At 42.5% G+C, this 22,378-nt stretch overlaps 1 protein-coding gene across 2 annotated transcripts in view; it reads left to right on the forward strand.

Moving 5' to 3' along the window:
* Positions 1-22,378, forward strand: part of LOC124605304 — a 203,020-nt gene that overhangs the window by 155,257 nt on the left and 25,385 nt on the right. For both annotated transcript variants that reach the window (XM_047136930.1, XM_047137013.1), the window contains 2 exons: positions 7,072-7,327; positions 20,729-20,924. In XM_047136930.1, coding sequence (XP_046992886.1) covers positions 7,072-7,327; positions 20,729-20,924 — 452 coding nt within the window. The remainder of the gene's footprint in view (positions 1-7,071; positions 7,328-20,728; positions 20,925-22,378) is intronic.

Genomic DNA, 22,378 nt, shown 5'->3' on the forward strand with positions numbered 1-22,378 from the left:
AGTAACAGGTGCAAACATGTAACTGTTTTGTATCGGTTGTGAATAAATAGTAGTTATTACTATTTGAGTTCGAACCCTCGTATGCAATGGCAATGATGAGGAGGTACTTGGTTCACCCTGTGACCATGCTGCAGAGCTATGGAATCAGTTTAGTTTTTTTTGACCGCCGCCTTTTGAAACCTTAAGGATCTCCAAAGGCTCTACTTTTGCTTGTGTTTAAATCTGCTGTATGTTATTACTTCACAGCAACGAAAGAATTTCCGTTTTTCTTGTGTTTATGCTAGGAGACCTGTCTCGACTAACAGAGAGACACCTAGTATTTCCCATAACAATTACAGAACATGGATGCAAATAGTCCACAGTTAAGTCTGAAACCATTCTCATGATGTTTCTCACTCTTTTCGGAATTGTAGTAAGAGTTGGATTTCGATTTTGATCGGAATATAAGGCACCAATCCGGCAGCAGCGGAACCGGCGTGACAAATTATAAGACGCCCTCCTTTTCTCACTGGAACATTCAAGGCGTGTTGTCTCTCTGTCATTTGCCAAAAAATTTCAACTGTTGTTTAGATCTACCCAATTATCGTTCAAGTAATGCACAGTTGACGTTCGTTTTGATCTGACTTTTTTTAGAAACATCATCCTAGCAGCAGCAATAACAGTTCCATTAAAAATTTCCCTTCGTCATATTTAAATGAGAAGTTCTTTATAGTAACCAATTCCGCTGCTGTGGGAAACTCGCCTCTGTCATAAAATTCGAAAACGTGTCGATGCAAATCGTATTAATCGAAGTCGACGTTTCCGGTTTCCCGCTTTGGCATGATACGTTTGTTCCCTGGAGACCGAAATTTCACATTTCCAGTTGCCTGCCGAGAAAGTTGACCACTTGCACAATACGTCTGGCATTCCGTACGCCAGTATCGGCACACGCCTCTGCAGTGCGTTCCTGCAGCTTGGCAGCCTTACAGACCGGCTCGCCTCAATCTCCCTCACGAGTGCACTTTAAAAATAAGGTCCCTTCCTGTTTGTGAAACACTTGGCGCCTTCTAGCTGTTTCAGCTGCTATGAGAAAATTCTCAGTGCACACAAAATGCCACAGAAATGAGTCAGCCGTAGTTTCGCGCACGTAGAACACGATAGAACGCTCAAATTTGGCTGAAGTTTTTCACAGTATGGAGCGCGGAAAGCGACTGAACGCTGATTAGTTAGCTGTGCAGCTGTCTACTGCTCTTCCCTGGCTCGGAGGTCATCAACGCAGTCGAAGACTGAAGTGTTTCTACGCAACCACACAAAATAGGTAGGAGTAAGTCCATCAGTAGTCTACATGTAAGGAAAGACACACAGCGGATTTCTCATACAGAAATAATATTTCAATGTTAAAGAGCTACAAGACAGTCGGCTATTGAGACTATTGAGGCTATTGAGACTACGGTTTATCGCTCTACTCTCTGCTCGAGTTGAGAGGGAACCCATGACTGCCATGCGAATATGTAACCGGTAGTTTAAGGAGGTCCATACTCATTAACATGCAAGATCTCAACTGCTACAAGCGACTAGCGCCCGACGGACAGACATATTGTTCACTCATATCGTACAGCCATGTCATGTACCTTGACTCAGCAAGTAGGCTTGATTGCAACAAGCCAAGTAGACAACGCGATGACGTCATATTGACACACAAGAAATTTAAGTTTGTCTTTACAACTGAATATCCAGTCCTTCAATCCAGCGCACTGCATCTGGAGTTGCTAGCACGAAGTCCTCTTTGGCGCCGTGATAGGCTCGATTCCTGCATTCACTGACAATGTGGTGAACAGTCTGGTATGGAGCTCCGCGGTCACAGGCTGGATCAGGCAGCTTCTTCCACTTAAAGACAGCATCCCTGCATCGGCCATGGCCGGTACGGATTCTGTTGAGAGTAGTCCAGGTCTTGCGTGGTAGGTCGAATTCAGAAAACTCGTGTTTCCAGCGAAGAAATATTCGTCGCAAATGTTTATCTGACTCCAGCGGCAGACGCTGCGAGAGAAGTGTTCTGTGTCACGCTGTGGTTTACTGTTAAAATTCCGAGAGCGTACATTCTTAAGAGAATCAACAAATATATAGGGCTGCTATAAAAGATTCATTCTTCTTCAAAGTTCTAAATTTTCGAAAGTACAAGGTAACGCAGAAGTCTGTATCATTTTAAAAATTCAGTGCGTCACGGAATAATAAAGGTAGAGAGGTTAAATCTGACACACGTGTTTGAAATGACATGCGGTTTTATGGCACCGGAGAATGCAAAAGAAATAACAAACACATGGAGCTTCATACGATCAAGAGCATATTAGTAGGTATGGTGAGAAATTGCCATCGGATGTTATCTTTTAGCATCCCCAATGAGATCGGACGATCGCAGTAGGCCTGCGAATTTCATTAACCTCACCACGAATAATCACACAGATTAAGGGCCTGTGACACGGGAGGCCAAGATTCACGGAAGCGGTGCCTCAGTTCGCGATCCTCACTAAAATATGTGTGCAAGAGATCTTCCACACGTGTAGTAATATGGGATGGAGGACCATCCTGCATTAAAGTCGTACCTTCTAGCAGCTGTTTATAAGACAGGCCAGGGATGATGAGATTCTGTAACATATCAGTGTAGTAGTGTAAACTGCCTGAGTAATTACAAGTTGGGGCAAATGCCCAGGATAAATGCCTGGGCAAACGCCCAAAATTCGTAAGTGCCCCGGCGTTAATGCATTTTAAAGATTAACTGATAATCGGTGCTTATAAAAAGTTTTAAGCTAATATGTTGTATTGGAAAAGGTGTTTTGATTTTGCAATACTGCTTATTTAGTGCTTGAGAGTTGGGGAAAAGTTATTAGGGAAAATAAATTGGACTTTAACATAGCGTTTTACGTCTTTAATGAGGTCAGTTCAAGATAACAACACTCAAGTTTAAAAGGAGCTTTAAAAATGAAGTAGTTTACGTTACGTACCTAGCCTCTAGGCAGTGCTTTTACTTTTACTACAGAACTGTAAAAAATTAAAAAATTGTTGTCAGTCAGTTGCTTGATCTTTGTAAGTAGAAGAAGAGTGACTGAGTTCCGAGTCTGCCTCCGAGTCTCTTGAATCTGATTCCTCGCTGACCATTGTGTTCTTTTCTTTTGTCTTTGACTGGACTGTTCAGTATGGGTTTTACCTTGGGGTCAACAGGCTTGCGTCGTATTCCTACTCCACTCATCAACTTCCAGTTGTAGGAGACACAGTTTAGTTTCGCAGCTCTCTCTGGTGCTTTTTTTTTTTACTTCGGATCTATCCAGAAGTGCTGAAGGAACGCTCTGTAGCAGCAGATCTAACTGATTGATTTGCCCAGAATCTTTATGGCAACCTCTGCCAGTTCGCAAGTTCGTCTTAAACCTCGCCAACACAATAAAGGATTTACAAGATGATTTTAATTTTTTTTAGGGTGAGGACTCCTCTTTCCCATACAAATTGTCTGGATCACATTCTTTGTTTGTCGCTACAATCAGCCAAGTTCTCTCTCAGCTGAATAACATTTAATTCTGTGTTCTTCGCTGTACCACAAACAAAGTTTATTGCTTCAAGCATTGCGATAGGCTTCAGGTGACTATCTTGTACTCCTGGATCAAGAAGATAAGCTGCAAGGTGGGCATCGATTCTTTGTTATTAAAACCGTGTTAGTGTTCTCATTTTATCTTTACAGTAATGCATTCATACAAAAGTAGATAAAGAAAGGAGCAGAACAGAAAACTACAATCTGTCTCAAATGCCGCTACATCTCACAATAAAGAATTTTTTTTCACTGCAAAGAGTTTAACATTTAAGAATAAATTTACCATCAAGAAACATATGCCAGTTGCTTAACACAGTCAGTAATAATTTTGTTATAAGTAATTACTCTTTAATAATATTCAGAGATTTAACATGCTTCATAAAGTGCGTTGCATTACAAAGTGAGTACTTAAGAACAATTTTTTTTTAATACTGGCGTATCACTACACAGCTGTTCAACGCGGTGTGTGTGTGTGTGTGTGTGTGTGTGTGTGTGTGTGTGTGTGTGTGTGCGTGTGTGTGTGTGTGTGTGTGTGTGTGTGTGTGTGTGCGTACGTATGAGTGCGACAGAGAGAAACTGGGAAATAAGAGTAGAACTGGTAACATTATAAATGATAAGCAGTTGTCGGCAACACGCGCCCTTCCTTGGTACAGCAAGTTGCAAATCCGTCTTCTTTCTTTTTGTTCTTAGTAATAAAAGTAATCAATGACGTACAAGTAAAAACAATTACTAACTTTTAATATCAGGACTATCATCCCATCTCTTATTTTAATTGGTAAATTATACATTCTAGCACAGAGAATTTTAAAAAATGCTTTTTTTTTAATTCGCAGATTTTGGGAATTTATACTGCTATGGGAAAATTCCTGGACAAATGCCCACTTATAAATGTCTTGCCTACTGAGCACCTGCCAGGCCACATCACCACCTCACACCGTTACAGTGATAGTCTGAAAAGCATCACATCGCTCTTCCTCGAAGAAACAGGGTCCAGGCACGATTGATGTGGTAAATCTACATCACAACGTGGCTTTTCCATCATGCAATGGAGTTTCCATGACAGTTCTTCGATTTTCGGTAACCTAAAATCTGCAGTTGTGGGTGCTGACAGAACCTCGGAGTTCTGTGCCTGTTGGCCACTATTTGCACTCGTTTTTGGTTTCAATAAAACACCTTTTCAGGCACGTGCGTCAATTTTTATCTCTCTACCTATTTTATTCAGCGAATTAGCCCATTTTCAAATGGTAACGAACTTCTCGATCTCACTGCACACTACTCTTTCCCTTTTCTCCATTTACACTGATTGACCGAAACATTATGACAAGTTGCTTAATAGCATGTTGGTTCATCTTTGTACTGCAGGATGGCAGCGATTGTGAGTTTCATGTTTTGACAAGTCTTTGCATTATACCGCCACCTACTGCCAGGTGCTTCATATCGGCAACCTCAGTAGTCATTACACATCGTGAGAGAGCAGAATGGAGCGCTCCGCGGAACTCACGGACTTCAAACGTATTCAGGTGATTAAGTGTCACTTGCGTCATACGTCTGTACGCGAGATTTCCACACTCCTTAACATCCCTAGGTCCAATGTTTCGGATGTGATAGTGAAGTGGAAACGTGAAGGGACACGTACAGCAGAAAAGTGTGCAGGCCGGCCTCGTCTGTTGACTGGCAGTGACAGCCAACAGTTGAGGAGGGTAGTAATGTGTTATAGACAGACATCTATTCAGACCACCGCAGAGGAATGCCAAACTGCATCAGGATCCACTGCAATTACTATGACAGTTAGGCAGGAGGTGAGGAAACTTGGATTTCATGGTCGAGCGGCTGTTCATAAACCACACATCACGACGGTAAATTCCCAACGCTCCTCGCTTGGTATAAGGAGCGTAAATATTGGACAATTGAACAGTGGTAAAATGATGTGCGGAGTGACGAATCACGGTACACAATGTGGCGATCCGATGACTGGGTATGGGTATGGCGAATGCCCGGTGAACGTCATCTGCCAGCGTGTGTTGCGCCAACAGTAAAAATAGGAGGCGGTGGTGTTATGGGGTGTCGTGTTTTTCATGGAGGGGGCATGCACCCCTTGTTGTTTTGCGTAGTACTATCACAGCATTTTCTCTCTTCCCACTGTTAAAATGTAAATGTCGTGTAACTAGGACCTCCCGTCGGTTAGACCGTTCGCCGGGTAAAAGTCTTTCGATTTGACGCCACTTCGGCGACTTGAGTGTCGGTGGGGATGAAATGATGATAAATGTGACAACACAACGTCCAGTCCCTGAGCGGAGAAAATCTCAGACCCAGCCGAGAATCGAACCCGGGCCCTTAGGACTGACTTTCTGTGGGGCTGCCCACTCAGCTACCGGGGACGGACTTCCCACTGTGAAAGAGCAATTCGAGGATGGCGATTGCATCTTTCAACAAGATCGGGTACTGTTCACAATGCACGGCATGTGGCGGAGTGGTTACACGACAATAACATCCCTGTAATGGACTGGCCTGCACACAGTCCTGACCTGAATCCTATAGAACACCTTTGGGATGTTTTGGAGCGCCGGCTTCGTGCCAGGCCTCACCGACCGACATCGATACCTCTCCTCAGTACAGCATTCCGTGAAGGATGGGCTGCCATTCTCCAAGAAACCTTCCAGTACCTGATTGAACGTATGCCTACGAGAGAAGAAGCTGTCATCAAGGCTAAGGGTGGGCCCACACCATATCGAATTCCAGCATTACCGATGGAGGGCGCCACGAATTTGTAAGTGATTTTCAGCTAGGTGTTGTTGTTGTTGTTGTTGTTGTTTTTTTGGGGAAGGAGACCAGACAGCGTGGTCATCGGTCTCATCGGATTAGGGAAGGATGGGAAGGACGTCGGCCGTGCCCTTTCACAGGAACCATCCCGGCATTTGCCTGGAGTGATTTAGGGAAATCACGGAAAACCTAAATCAGGATGGCCGGACGCGGGATTGAACCGTCGTCCTCCCGAATGCGAGTCCAGTGTCTAACCACTGCGCCACCTCGCTCGGTGGTATCAGCTAGGAGTCCGGATACCTTTGATCACGTAGCGAATCTCTATATTTGAATATGCATTCCTATTCCAGGTTCTTTTGCGCTTCAGTGTATTAATGCTGGAATTGTATGTAGAGAAATGCGTTTTTTCGTCAGGATACACGTTTAGTTTAATTCGATATAAATATCGCGAATGGTAGGGTTTTCTCCTTAGTTTCTTGCCTACAAATGGGCTGTATTGGGGGTATTTTTCTCTTCCTGATTGGTGCTCTCGGTGTGAAAATAAAAGAAATTGAGGGACCATAAACAGAGATGAGTGAGATACAAAAACTATGCAAAGAAGTCATCTGATAGGGCAATAATTTTCGGCCGGCCGGTAACACAGAGCTTGAGCAGTAGCGAGGCAGAAGGGAGCGTGTTCCAGACTGCCCCCTCCAGCCCTTACAGGCGTGCTTCCCAGTTGCGCACCTGCTGGACACCCCGTCCACCTGTTGCAGCTGGGCAGCCCCCACCACTCGCGGCCCGCGACTCGCCTGGGCCCCCGCATGGTGGACGGGCTCAACATGCTGGTGATGATGCTGCCCGGCGCTGCCGTCACATACATGGGAGAGGAGATCGGCATGCGGGACACCCGTGTGTCCTGGGAGAAGACCAGGGACCCCATGGCGCTGGACGACGGCCGCAAGCACTACGACGAGGTCTCCAGGGACCCCGCGCGCACGCCCTTCCACTGGGACGACAGCCAGAGCGCGGGTACGTTGACCAAGGTAGCAGGCCAGCTGCAGATACCCTGTCCAAAAACATGTACTTTTACTTTTTACAAATATTAAATATTTTTCATTTAACGTGCTGAAGTACTCGTACTCTCTGACAATATTTTAGTTCATCAACTTAAGCACTATATGTTGTCGTTGTTGTTGTTGTTGTTGTTGTGGTCTTCAGTCCTGAGACTAGTTTGATGCAGCTTTCCTTGCTACCCTATCCTCTGCAAGCTTCTTCATCTCCCAGTACTTACTGCAACCCACATCCTTCTGAATCTGCTAAGTGTATTCATCTCTTGGTCTCCCTCTACCACTTTTACCCTTCACGCTGCCCTCCAATGCTAAATTTGTGATCCCTCGATGTCTCAGAACATGTCCTACCTACCTGTCCCTTCTTCTTGTCAAGTTGTGCCACAAACTTCTCTTCTCCCCAATCCTATTCAATACCTCCTCATTAGTTATGTGATCTACCCACGTTATCTTCAGCATTCTTCTGTAGCACCACATTTCGAAAGCTTCTATTCTCTTCTTGTCCATACTAGTTATCGTCCATGTTTCACTTCCATACATGCCTACACTCCATACAAACACTTTCAGAAACTACTTAAATCTATACTCGAAGTTAACAAATTTCTCTTCTTCAGAAACGCTTTCCTTGCCATTGCCAGTCTCCATTTTATATCTTCTCTACTTCGACCATCATCAGTTATTTTGCTCCCCAAGTAGCAAAACTCCCTTACTACTTTAAGTGTCTCATTTCCTAATCTAATTCCCTCAGCATCACCCGACTTAATTCGACTACATTCCATTATCCTCGTTTTACTTTTGTTGATGTTCATCTTATATCCTCCTTTCAAGACAAAGCACTATATACACATCTGATATTGTCAGCATAGGGGGGATCTGTAGTATTACTAATATTGAATAAATTTTCAACTGCCAAGATCGCGAAAATCATTTATTCATATAGATTATCGGTTTCGGCAGTTCTTTGTTGCCATCTTCAGATGTATGTTTACATCATTGCACAATATTCTCCTTCAGCATAGTAATTGGTGCTATACAACGTGGTACCGTCAGCCGTATTAGAAGTTGGCATCTTATTGCGCCCATCACAATTGCTGATATTCATGACCACTTCACAAAGTTGTGTGCACTTGTAATTGGCGCAATAGCATGTGCGTTCATGGCTGTTATTTTAATTGACATGACGACTTCCAGTATGGCTCACGATACCAAAATCGACATTCACTGTATAGCACCTGATTTAGGTTTTCCGTGATTTCCCTAAATCGTTTCAGGCAAATGCCGGGATGGTTCCTTTGAAAGGGCACGGCCGATTTCCTTCCCAATCCTTCCCTAACCCGAGCTTGCGCTCCGTCTCTAATGACCTCGTTGTCGACGGGACGTCAAACACTAACCACCACCACCACTGTATAGCAGCGCTTACTGTACTGAAGGAGCAAATTGTATAATGATGTAAACATACATACGAAGATGGCATCTGGTAATCAATATGAATAAATGATTTTAGCGATATTGGCAACTGAAAATTCATCCAGTGTTCAACTTAAACACAAACAGATGTAGTGCAGTTTGACTTTTGAATCCTTTTCTGACCGACGTAATAAACATTAATGAAGGCACTAAAACTAGCATGGACTATCCACCACGTTCCCCAGACCTAACTCCTCTGGACTTTTACCTGTAGGGATCACTAAAGGACGTCCTTTATCGACAAAAGGCACGCACATTGGATGAACTTCGAGAATCCATCGTACATTCTTGTGCAAGTATCCAACTGAACACGTTGCAGTCAGTAGTTCGTGCTGCAGTTCGGCGGTATCGTTTGTGTGTGTATGTTAATAGTGACCATTTCGAACACCTACAGTGATTTATTTAAGTTGGACTTTAAGCTACACTTTCACCAAAAATGAAACAACTCCGTCAATTAGTTTGCAAGTTATGGAATTTTAAACAGTGGATGCATTTTTTAGTCCCCTCTGTAAATGCTTATGAGCTCTATTTTTAAGTGTCTCGGCTGGATTAAAACTCTGCACCGCGGTAGGTGACAGGAAAGTTTGTTTTACGACTATAGCCTCTGACACCTATCTGGAGCTCACATCCAGGATGCTTCGTCCTCTGTCACTCTGTGGTTTGTACAGATTGTGAAGTGCATCACCTCAATAGAGGTTGATTCAAAAACAGAAATCATCGTTTCAGATATAAACGCTGTTTGTTTTAACTTGAGACAACTAAATATCTCGAAAACGACGCATTGTACAAAAAAAAATGTTGTAGGTCAAACGTTAACATTAGTAAACGGGATGCCCTATCTTTCCTACAACTGGCCACCTCCTAACCGCCCTTCTGCGGGGGGCGGGGGGGGGGGGGGAGGGGGCAGAGGAGGGGTGGTTCAACGTCGTACTTCCAAATGAAGATATATTCGCATTCTACGTCAATAAATATGAACTGTTGACTCAAACCATTGTTTCCCATTCGTGGCAGATTTCGCTGTAACCGACAATTATCGAGTGTGCCTCTTTTTCCAATTAAGAACTAACGCATATGATTCTACATTTCATTTGCGATGTAAACGTAAGCCTTTGTTTTATAACGGCTGATATTCATGTTCAAACGGTGTTTGACTGATGCAAATGTGGTTGTACAGTATACATAATGTGGCTTGACATTGAAATTTCTAGACAATAAGGTACATGTATGGTACAGTAGTATTCTATTCCCTATGAGTTGATTGAGGTGAGACCCCAACCCATGGAATACTTAATTTCTGTATGTGTTTCCACTCAACCGCCGCAACTCCCGCGCTGGCCACTATACGGCTACCACCACCACCACAATAATTGTAATATGGTAAAATGTGCAAGAAGTTATAGTGACAGGGTTACTCAACGAAATAAAAAAAAAAAAAAAAACTCAATGGTGTGGAGCAATCGGAATCATCGAAATTAAGCGATCCAATGTTGAGAGGCCCATGGAACTCACCAATATGAAGCATGTCGATGGGAACATTTAACTATTACATACACCCACGTCGTTGTTCTTAGATCACGCTAAACGTAGTTCCTACCCTGACATTAAAACAGTTGACCATATTACACTGTACAATCAAATTTGTAACACTAAAGTAAATTTCGAACATAAATCTTGACCGTTAGAACACCAAGGTATACATTTACATTGTAAATCATATGTAGGATCCAACGCCTCGGTTCTTAAATGCAAAAACAGGCATACCTGATTTGTGTGAATTACTGCACCGTCTACTAGAATCCTAACATGTCGTAAAAATAAGGGGTTCCCATTTGAAAATACAAAGTTGATCCTATCCATGCAGGAGGGATAAGAAGGAGGTGGCCATTTGTAGCACATACAATTTGCTCCCCTTTGTTGATATTAACTTTTCACTTACGAGTACAACATTTTTTTCGTACGATGCTCCGTTTTCGAGATATTTAGTTGTCTCAAGTTCAAACGGACACCCTGTGTATTTCCCACATATAGACAAATTTTGTCCTGAAATAGTGGTTTTCCCAGTTTCCGCTATCAAAAAAGTTATATCCTTCCCGCAGTTCGTTGCCTTTACAGACGATGTTAAGAATGTGCACCTCTTGTTTGAACAAAGGCCTCAAATCGATGTCTCATGGACCTGCGGACATATTGCGAATTTTCTGGCAACCTGCCACATTTTGATTACAAAGGAATTCCGTGTCAGCCACCGGAGACGAATACATAAATGATTTCAAATGGCCGCACAAGTAGAAATCCTTAGGGTCCAAATTGTAAACTTTAAGTGCAAGCAGTTGAGCTACCTCTACCTATCCGTCGATTAGAAAACATTTAGCGCAAGTACGGGTGAGCAGTATTACTGAAGTGCGCAGGAGAGCCACTATGCATGGAGTGAACTTGTTGACGAATGATCAGTGGAGTGTCATCCAAAACATGCGCTATGGTGTTCCAGGAAGTAGGTATCTGCCTGTCCTGTAAGTCTGCTTACAAGTACCTGGGGCCCAACTAGCCAATCACCAACGATACCGGGCCACGTGTTGAGGGGAAGCTGCAGTTGATGATGAGATGGAACAATTTTACATTCCGATTGTGAAAGTACTTAATATCACCTCATGTGACCCGCACTGCATGTGTGAATAATGCCAAGACAAGAAAATTGCCCACTGCTGCAAGAATCTCTGACAACGTAAATGGTACAGGGCAATCTGCTGGTGATGGGGCCTGTACAGTCTCCAGACAGCCATATGATTAACATTCACTTGCAACATTATCCTTCGTGTACTGATAAGGGGGATCGTATGTACTTCCTCCACATTTGGAGTTGTGGATTTTGGTAGTCCCCTCTCCAGACCAGGGAGTGTAAACTTTCCACGAGCGCACAGACAGCAATGGATACGTTCAAATGCCTTCCAATCTTGGTATATGCAATATTTGTACAAACGGCGAGCCAGTGCAGCATTACCTTAGAAGGAGTACATTGATGCCAGCTCCAGATATGAGAATGCAAATACTCAGTGTATCCATCACCGCGGAATTACTTATCCCAGTAATATCATCTGTTATGGCAACTATCGATGGGAATAAACGTTGTGGTAAGTATCACTATTCCGCTCGCCAAACACCGAAACTAAGGAATTCCGGAAAAATTTTGTACTTAAATTTTTTATGGTCTACATATGGGGAATACATTCCCGAAATTACGCTCTCTATCTTTAAACACCCTCTATAAAGGTTAGACGCGCAGAGAATGCGTGTTGTTGTACTGATGGAAGTAACACAGTTCTGGCAATAGCAATTCTTTTCTGAAAGTTTCTTCTTTCTCACGAGTTTCTTCTTTCTCACGAGTTTCTTCTTTCTCACGAGTTTCTACTTTCTCATAGACAGCACTGTTCATACCCTATACTTGAATATAAATCTGAGTCGCTATTGCAACAAACCTACAGACATCTGCTGATCACCTTCTCCTGAGCAAATAAACGATCTTTCTGGTCCAGGATGCGCGATACGGGCGATGTATATGAATACACTAGTAAGTTTATAACATTCTCGAATTTGGCTTAAATTGTGCACTGAACGTATCATTACACTATTAAACGGCACACACGTACACGAACCGCACTCAAATAAACTTTTTAACTTCACGTTTTGGTTGATGTATCGTCCTAACGTATTGACTATGTACGTCACGTCTTAACTACAAATTCATTTAATACGTAATTTCCCTTTGGTTGTACGTCGTTAATTCAGTAATGGTTTGCCGGTTCGCCTCGTTTGTGGTAGAACAGACTAAAAAGGAAAATACTTTTCGTTATAATCTTTGTCACAAATCGTTGTACGGTTGTTGATTTTATTCGCTATATGGACGACGAACGATAGTCTTTAATCTAACACCCAACTACACTTCGTGAATCGATGATTTTTGTGCAACCAGTCAAATTTAAATTGAATGATTTCCACATTAATTTACTTTCTTGTTATTTCTAGCAGTTAGAGCACAATACCTTTCATCCAAATTCATCTCAATTCGTCCTTAGGAGGACCAATTACTATTTTGCTAATGTATCTGAGGGAGCTACTTCAAAACCAGAGGTACCCTTCTCACTTTTTGTAGTTATCCCCATTTGTACGAGGCGATTCCGTGATGATGTTACAGACTTTAAAGAATAATGAGAAGAGTAAATACTGTATATCAATTTGAAGTAAGGACCCTGCTCTGGAAATGATCGAGTCGAATCGTTCTGTGATCTCTAACAGTGGATTACATGTACCAGTACTGTTGTCTCTAAGACTGTAAGGTAGGCAACTTTCAGAAGGGGTAGTATACATAAAAACAAGAAAAAAATGTTTGGCAAACATGAGATCTAAAATGAAATCCTTAACAGCTCTGAGCAATTCTTCAACTTTACTTACTCTGAAACGTATCTCTTCTACTGAGCAAGTGCTCATAGCTCTGAATGACTGCATTTTAGATCCCATCTTTACCAGACGATGTTTTCTTGTTTTGGTCCATACCACCTCCTCCTCAAAATATGACAAGCAAAGAACTTGCAGTAGGTCCATTAACAGAGACATCAGAACGATTTTTGCTTATAACTTTCGGAACGATCATTTCTGGAGCAGGGTCCCTCACCTCAAATTGGTACATTGTCCCTTCTCCATCATCCCTGAAAGTTAGTAACATCATCACGTAATCACCCTGTATACTCCTCTCAATGTATGTCGTTAGTTGATCATACAAACACATTTGAAAATAAACTTCTTATTACGTACTTCAGGGAATACGTGTAACGCAACGATTATTTTTTATCTTCACAATAAATTTCACGGGTGTTTTACCACCACAGACTACAGTATAATGGCACGTATTATGAACGTAAGTCATCTGACAACTACCGTGGCCAAAATCAGGTTGTTTTACAACGATAAACAACAGTCTCAACATTTTTTCGCTGTACAATCATAGTCGCCACAGGAGATGTGGTACAGCCTGAGTTCTTGTTGTAATGGATGGTCGTTGACCAGGTAAATACTGAATCTGACGACGTGAAATTCCTGTACCACATGAATCGCAACCTTCGATGCTCACCAGTCCTCCGCAACATAAATGCAGCAAAAACGCAAACGGAAACATCGTAGTTTTCATTAAATAACTATCATTTGATAAAATCAGTACCTACTTTTATTATAAAAAGCACTGTGTATCATACCTTACAAAACATCACGAGTGGCAATGTCTTTGATGGTAGAACACAAATTCTATATCACTACAAATCTCAGCAACCAGCTTCACGATATATGATCTCAAAAATTCGTTATTAACTATGCACAATTAACCCTAATCGAATTTAAGCTTTCCAGAAGTCTTAAGTACTTATTTTTCAATAGATTAAGAATCATTTGTGTTCCATAAATTTCACAACTCTTAAAACTGTCCACATTACTTTCCTCATTTATGTAGAACTTAATAAGTAATGCACTATGCATCGTTTTTTATTTTAATACCGTGATCAAATTATATATTTTGCGTCCAACTATTAGCTTAGCATAAGCTGGGTTATACAACAAATATATATAGCATGACTTAGAACAAATGAATGAAACAAGCACACTCTTGACATTTGTCATTAAGTATATTCACAATGTCATATACCTTTTGGGTTTAACTTAATCTTATTAAGGTACTGTTAATCTCTTACGGTTTGTATAACTATCTGCTGATATTTAACACTGACTAAAAATGTGTTATATTTGTTCAACATTTCATGAATGAAGTGAAATCTGATTTTATAACAACCTGCGGTTTGTTTCACACAAGTGATTACCTTTTCGTAACTATGACATATTTTAGTTTTCTCCTGTTAAGTAAATCATTTTGATTTAATGTCTACTGTCTGATGTCCATTATCTGATGTAAATACTATTCTCGATAATCATACGTTGTTTACTAGATCTGTCTCTTAACATTATTTCAAAGAAAATGAATTGCACACTAATACAGAATAGCTCTTGCTTCTATTTATTATCTTGGGATTTTGTTTCTTTATGGCTTCGATTCATTATCATTTGAGTGAAATAGTGTTATTTAAGAATCTGTTGCATTGAAAGATTTTTATGAGTATTTTATGAGTATGAGTATTTCTACCAACAGTTAGGTAGTATCAGCCACTTCTGGCCTAGTTGAGGATACTCTTGCCCTCTGTCATATTGCCCTTGCAAGTGAGTTTATAAGATCCAATTATTCTCTAAAATCCTTGCCAATCTTATACCCATCACTAAATCGTAAATGAGACCCCTTTTCTCATTCAGTTCAACAATTTATAATATTGCCACAACTGGCATTTACTTACGACCATGTGTGGCTTCAACTTGATGTTGTATAACTTCAGTGATGCACTTTGGTTTAATGAAAGGTACATATTATTATCACGCAAATATTAAACACAATATATTCATTGTAGTTTGCTGGAAACTATTTCTTCTTGAAAAGCAAAGTTTATGGGCTACACAGTACATCGTCTTAGCTTTATGCTAAGTGCATATCATTAACAAAATGGATATCCAACCTCAATGTCTTTCGTTGATTCTCATTAAAGTGGTCGACTGTTCATCATGGAAGTTTCTTACCAGGATAAAATTGTCGTATTAGAGAGTGCTCCATTGTCGATTCCTATGCGTTATGAGGTACAAGATAACAGTTGCAAATTATACTGTATCCCTATATAACAACTAATAATTAAATAGGTAACAAGTAGGCAAAACTCAAATGTAAAAAAAAAAAAAAAAAACAAAGTCTCTCCCGATAATAAATCGCAGTTTATTAGGTACATGAAAACTGTTACAGTCACTGTCAACTTGAGATGTTATAGTTTAGTCTTTCTTTATCACATGGAATTCTTGATATCACTTACACTTTCTTCCTTTTTTCTTACTTGGAAACTAGATACCTTCATACATTCCTTCTCTTTTTCTTGTTACACAGAGATCTCAACGCCTCGGCACACTCTTATTAGTGTCCATCTAACTAAGATTTAAAGTGTTAGCTATCGGTTAATGGCTCTTTTGCATCTGATCGTACTTCCCGGTTGTTCCACTAAGAGGTCCGTGATGTTTCTAATATAATATTCTTTGATAATCGGAAGCATGAATTCGAAACCAATCGTTACATCACTGACTGCTGCAAGAAGATCCTATCTGAGGACCAGCAGCAACATGTAAGTCTCAAAATAAAACTGACTGCTATCAAGATAAATGATGGCGCTTTGAACCCAGAGTCTGACTAATAATGCGGCGACAGAAGACTTCGTCTCTGTTGGCGAAGGTAGGCGTGGACGATTAAATGGCGGTGTTGTGACACCACCAACAGTCGGGTCATCTCATCTGAGGCGTAAAGCTGTCTATAGCGAATCGTTAACAGACGACATATTCATAACTGCCACGATAAAAAAGTACAGTCGTTTTCAGTTATTGGCTGTTGTGAAATTGGGACGATTATAGAAAACGTTTTGGGTTCCCCAGAGTTACAGAGCTTTATTTTTGTTTATTTATACCACTGAATGGCTAAAGTTAGGGAAGCGCACTGCTTATGATTTCGGTATTCACCTGTTGAAGCGTGTGCGGTGGTTTTACCTCCTGATAGTCCTACTAGAAACGGCTTCCTGCAGTCCTACATAGCAATACACGGCGATCTGGCTAACAGTATATTGTCTGTTGCCCCACATTGCTCCGTTCGCGAAATACTTGCTGTCGTCCTGTGTCGCATTGGCTCTGCGAAACTGATTGTCAACCCCAGCTGTTGTTGACGATGGAATCCCGAATTCGTGTGTAATTTCCGATACGCTGTAACACGTGCGTCTTGTTCAGTGTCTGTTAACTTGTCACAAGCTGCCGTGTTCACTTCACAGCTGTCTGTAACGGATTGCTCAGGTACCGTGTCGACACTCGCGACATACGCCAACATTTCGAAGTCATACGGGGCACGTACTGAATTAGCAGAACCCTTCTTATGAATTTTTTCCTCTCAGTCAAGGTAATACCTTGACCTAAGTAATATTTCTTTCATAGTGTTCTTCACAGTACACTACTGGCCATTAAAATTGCTGCACCAAGAAGAAATGCAGATGATAAACGGGTATTCATTGGACAAATATATTATACTTGAACAGACATGTGATTACATTTTCACGCAATTTGGATGCATAGATCCTGAGAAATCAGTACCCAGAACAACCACCTCTGGCCGTAATAACAGCCTTGATACGCCTGGGCATTGACCCAAACGGAGCTTGGATGGCGTGTACAGGTACAGCTGCCCATGCAGCTTCAAGACCATACCACAGTTCATGAGGAGTAGTGACTGGCGTATTGTGACGTGCCAGTTGCTCGGCCACTATTGACCAGCCGTTTTCAATTGGTGAGAGATCTGGAGAATGTGCTGGCCAGGGCAGCAGTCGAACATTTTCTGTGTCCAGAAAGGCCCGTACAGGACCTGCAACATGCGGTCGTGCATTATCCTGCTGAAGTGTAGGGTTTCGCAGTGATCGAATGAAGGGTAGCGCCACGGGTCGTAACACATCTGAAATGTAACGTCCACTGTTCAAAGTGCCGTCAATGCGAACAAGAGGTGACAGCAACGCGTAACCAATGGCACCTCATACCTTCACGCCGGGTGATACGCTAGTATGGCGATGACGAATACACGCTTCCAATGTGCGTTCACCGCGATGTCGCCAAACACGGATGCGACCATCATGATGCTGTAAACAGAACCTGGATTCACCCGAGAAAATGACGTTATGCCATTCGTTCTCCCAGGTTCGTCGTTGAGTACACCGTCGCACACGCTCCTATCTGTGATGCAGCGTCAAGGGTAACCTCAGCCATGGTCCCCGAGCTGATAGTCCAAGCTGCTGCAAACGTCGTCGAACTGTTCGTGCAGATGGTTGTTGTCTTGCAAACGTCCCCATCTGTTGACTCAGGGATCGAGACGTGGGCTGCACGATCCGTTACAGCCATGCGGATAAGATGCCTGTCATCTCGACTGCTAGTGACACGAGGCCGTTGGGATCCAGCACGGCGTTCCGTATTATCCTCCTGAACCCACCGATTCCATATTCTACTAACAGTCATTGGATCTCGACCAACGCGAGCAGCAGTGTCGCGATACGATAAACAGCAATCGCGATAGGCTACAATCCGACCTTTATCAAAGTCGGAAACGTGATGGTGCGCATTTCTCTTCCTTACACGAGGCATCACAACAACGTTTCACCAGGCAACGTCGGTCAACTGTTGTTGTGTATGAGAAATCGGTTGGAAACTTTCCTCATGTCAGCACGTTGTAGATGTCGCCACCGGCGCCAGCCTTGTGTGAATGCTCTGAAAAGTTAATGAATTGCATATCACAGCATCTTCTTCCTGTCGGTCAAATTTCGCGTCTGTAGCACGTCATCTTCGTGGTTTAGCAATTTTAATGGCCAGCAGTGTAGTTTTGTCGTATGTTTCAAACGAGTAAAATAGAATGGTGTGCTGCGGTAATTGTCTAGAAGCAGTTTATCACCAAGACATATTCATGCGGCGAGTTAAAAAGAGTTTCCTCCAACATTTGCTGGTGTTAATATCCGTGTAGTTACCAAAATGAGCATAATTAGTTGTTTGTGTTATCGTCTTTGGTGTACAGAAGAGTATATAGCACATTTGTGTTATTTTATATAATTTTTTTACTTATTGTAATTAAGTGAGGCTCTACTTTCAGAGAACCATTCATTTATTTTTGGTAAAATGTTGTCAACAATTTGTGTCCCCTGCGAAAAGGAGCAATTGCGTAAAGTGGAACTTCGTTGACGTATACAGGGTGGTCCATTGATAGTGACCGGGCCAAATATCTCACGAAACAAGCATCAAACGAAAAAACAAGAAAGAACGAAACTCGTCTAGCTTGAAGGGGGAAACCAGATGGTGCTATGGTTGGCCCGCTAGATGGCGCTGCCATGGGCTAAACGGATATCAACAGCGTCTTTTTTAAATAGAAATTCCCATTTTTTATCACATATTCGTGTAGTACGTAAGGAAATATGAAAGTATTAGTTGGGCCACTTTTTTCGCTTTGTGACAGATGGCGCTGTAATAGTCACAAATATATACGTACGTAGTATCACGTAACATGCTACCAGAGCGAACGGTATCTGCTTCGTGATACATTACCAGTGTTATAATGGACCGTTTACCAATTGCGGAAAAGGTCGATATCGTGTTGATGTATGGCTATTGTGATCAAAATGCCCAACGGGCGTGTGCCACGTATGCTGCTCGATATCCTGGACGACATCATCCAAGTGTCCGGACCGTTCGCTGGATAGTTACGTTATTTAAGGAAACAGGAAGTGTTCAGCCACATGCGAAACGTCAAGCACGACCTGCAACAAATGATGATGCCCAAGTAGGTGTTTTAGCTGCTATCGCGGCTAATCCGCACGAGTAGCAGACAAATTGCGCGAGAATCGGGAATCTCAAAAACGTCGGTGTTGGGAATGCTACATCAACATCGATTGCACCCGTACCATATTTCTATGCACCGGGAATTGCATGGCAACGACTTTGAACGTAGTGTACAGGTCTGCACTGAGCGCAAGAGAAATTACGGGACGATGACAGATTTTTTGCACGCGTTCTATTTAGCGACGAAGAATCATTGACCAACAGCGGTAACGAAAACCGGCATAATATGCACTGTTGGGTAACGGAAAATCCACGATGGCTGCGACAAGTGAAACATCAGCGACCTTGTCGGGTTAATGTATGGTGCCTCATTATGGGAGGAAGGATAATTGGCCCCATTTTTATCGATGGCAATCTAAATGGTGCAATGTACGCTGATTTCCTACGTAATGTTCTACCGATGTTACTACAAGATGTTTCACTGCATGACAGAATGGCGATGTACTTCCAACGTGATGGATGTCCGGCACATGGCTCGCGTGCGGTTGAAGCGGTATTGAATAGCATGACAGGTGGATTCTCCGTCGATGCACCATACCATGGCCCGCAGGTTCATTGGATTTGACGTCCCCGGATTTCTTTCTGTGGGGAAAGTTGAAGTATATTTGCTATCGTGATCCACCGACAACGCCTGACAACATGCGTCAGCGCATTGTCAATGCATGTGCGAACATTACGGAAGGCGAACTACTCGCTGTTGAGAGGAATGCCACTACACGTATTGCCAAATGCATTGAGGTTGACGGGCATCATTTTGAGCATTTATTGCATTAATGTGGCATTTACAGGTAATCACGCTGTAACAGCATGCGTTCTCAGAAATGATAAGTTCACAAAGGTACATCTATCACATTGGAACAACCGAAATAAAATGTTCAAACGTACCTATGTTCTGTTTTTTAACTTAAAAATCTACCTGTTACCATCTGTTCGTCTAAAATTGTGAGCCATATGTTTGTGGCTATTATAGCGCCATCTATCACAAAGCGAAAAAAGTGGTCCAACAGGAACATTCGTACTTATTTACGTACTATAATAATATGTAATAAAACTGGGGGTTGCTATTGAAAAAAACGCAGTTGATATCCGTTTGACCTATGGCACCGCCATCTAGCAGGCCAACCATAGCGCCATCTGGTTTCCCCCTTCAAACTAGGTAAGTTTCGACTTTGTAGTTTTTTCGTTTGACGCTTATTTCGTGAGATATTTGGCCCGGTCACGATAAATGAACCACCCTGTAGAAGTTGACCCAAAATTATACATTGCATGCCTCCATTCGTAAATTATTCCCAGTCACTAAAACTGTGCCCCATACAAAGATTTCTGAGAACCAGCTGTTGAACCTAGACCCACGTGCTCTCATGTGCAGGCTTCTCTACGAGCGTCGACACGTGGCTGCCGGTGAGCAAAGACCACAGAGTGCTGAACCTGGAGAAACAGCTGGAGGAGGCGGGCAGCCACTGGAGGGTGTACCGCATGATGGCCAAGGCCAAGAACCTGAAGGCGCTCAGGGAGGGTCGCCTGCGCACCGTGCCCATAAACAAGTGGGTCTTCGCCCTCGTCAGGTGGGTTCGCACAACACATTACAGCATTTTTCCTTTTTATTCTTTGTGTAACGTCATTTCCTCCTCCGTACATCAGGCGGGTGAACGATGAACTGTGGTGTCACCGCCAGACACCACACTTGCTAGGTGGTAGCTTTAAATCGGCCGCGGTCCATTAGTACATGTCGGACCCGCGTGTCGCTACTGTTAGTGATCGCAGACCGAGCGCCACCACACGGCAGGTCTCGAGAGACGGACTAGCACTCGCCCCAGTTGTACGGACGACTTTGCTAGCGACTACACTGACGAAGCCTCGCTCCTTTGCCGAGCAGATAGTTAGAAAAGCCTTCAGCTAAGTCCATGGCTACGACCTAGCAAGGCGCCATTAGCCTTACATAGCAATTGATACTTATCGTATAAAGCATGTCTCATCAAGAACGATGTATACAACAAGGATGGATTAAAGTTAAGTATTCCAAAAGCTACGTACTTTTCTTTATAGCATTCATTACGTATCCTGTTTCAGACCTCACGGCATCCTTCGTGTGTTTATAGCGTGCATTGCGGCCCCCTCAAATCACACTGTGTCGGCACTTCTGTCGACACATCATGAACTATCCTGGTACATTTTTTAGTCGAGCGGCAACTCAATCCTGACAGTGTAGTGACAACACACAGTGTGTCCCAGTCGCGCTAGGACTGCTTACGTCAAATTCCGAACTGCCATGATATCTCGTGGCGAGCTGCTGCGTTACCATCCTTGAACTTTGAGAAACAGCTGCGTGGAAGGTCATCCTGGCCTGGAATGTAAAAGTATGAATCTGACACTTGCCCGAAAATAGCGGTGGAGCAGTGAGGCAAGGTCTAGTTTTTTGAGTCCTCCATCATTTGTGCCCGAGAATTCATCAAATTCGACTCGAATACCGAGAGTCAGGTTCCTAGTTACTCCTCCACGCGAGCCATACAGCTCACGTAGCGAAGATTATATGCGAGTTTTCGGCCACTAAACGGATCATGTTCTTGGATAACCCACCGTATTCACCGGATTTCGCCACAGCTGACTTCTGTTTGTTCCCCAAATTGAAGTTGGGAATGATAGGACACTGTTATGGTGCACTTAAGGACGTGCAAGAAAATTGTGCTCCATTACTAAATGCAACTCCAAGAAAGGACTAGAGTGACTGTTTCAAAACATTTTTAAAATGATTTCAGCTGTGTATCGATTCCGGGGGAGATTGCTTTGAATTTAGTGAAAATAATCTATGACTTTTATTTTTCATAGCCACTTTCTTAACGGAACTGAGACACACTGTGTATATACAGACTTGCATAAGACGTAACAGCCCTTTTATTTCATAATCGGTTTAACAGTCTAAAATAAAGTTTGCAACGAATGATAATACGCAGAGGGCACTTACTTTTCTTGTGCTGTTAACCGTCTCATCTATCATATCAACTGAGATACAGAAGCTAGT

Source organism: Schistocerca americana, chromosome 1 (assembly GCF_021461395.2).
Source record: "Schistocerca americana isolate TAMUIC-IGC-003095 chromosome 1, iqSchAmer2.1, whole genome shotgun sequence".
In the NCBI taxonomy this organism is placed as follows: Eukaryota; Metazoa; Arthropoda; class Insecta; order Orthoptera; family Acrididae; genus Schistocerca; species Schistocerca americana.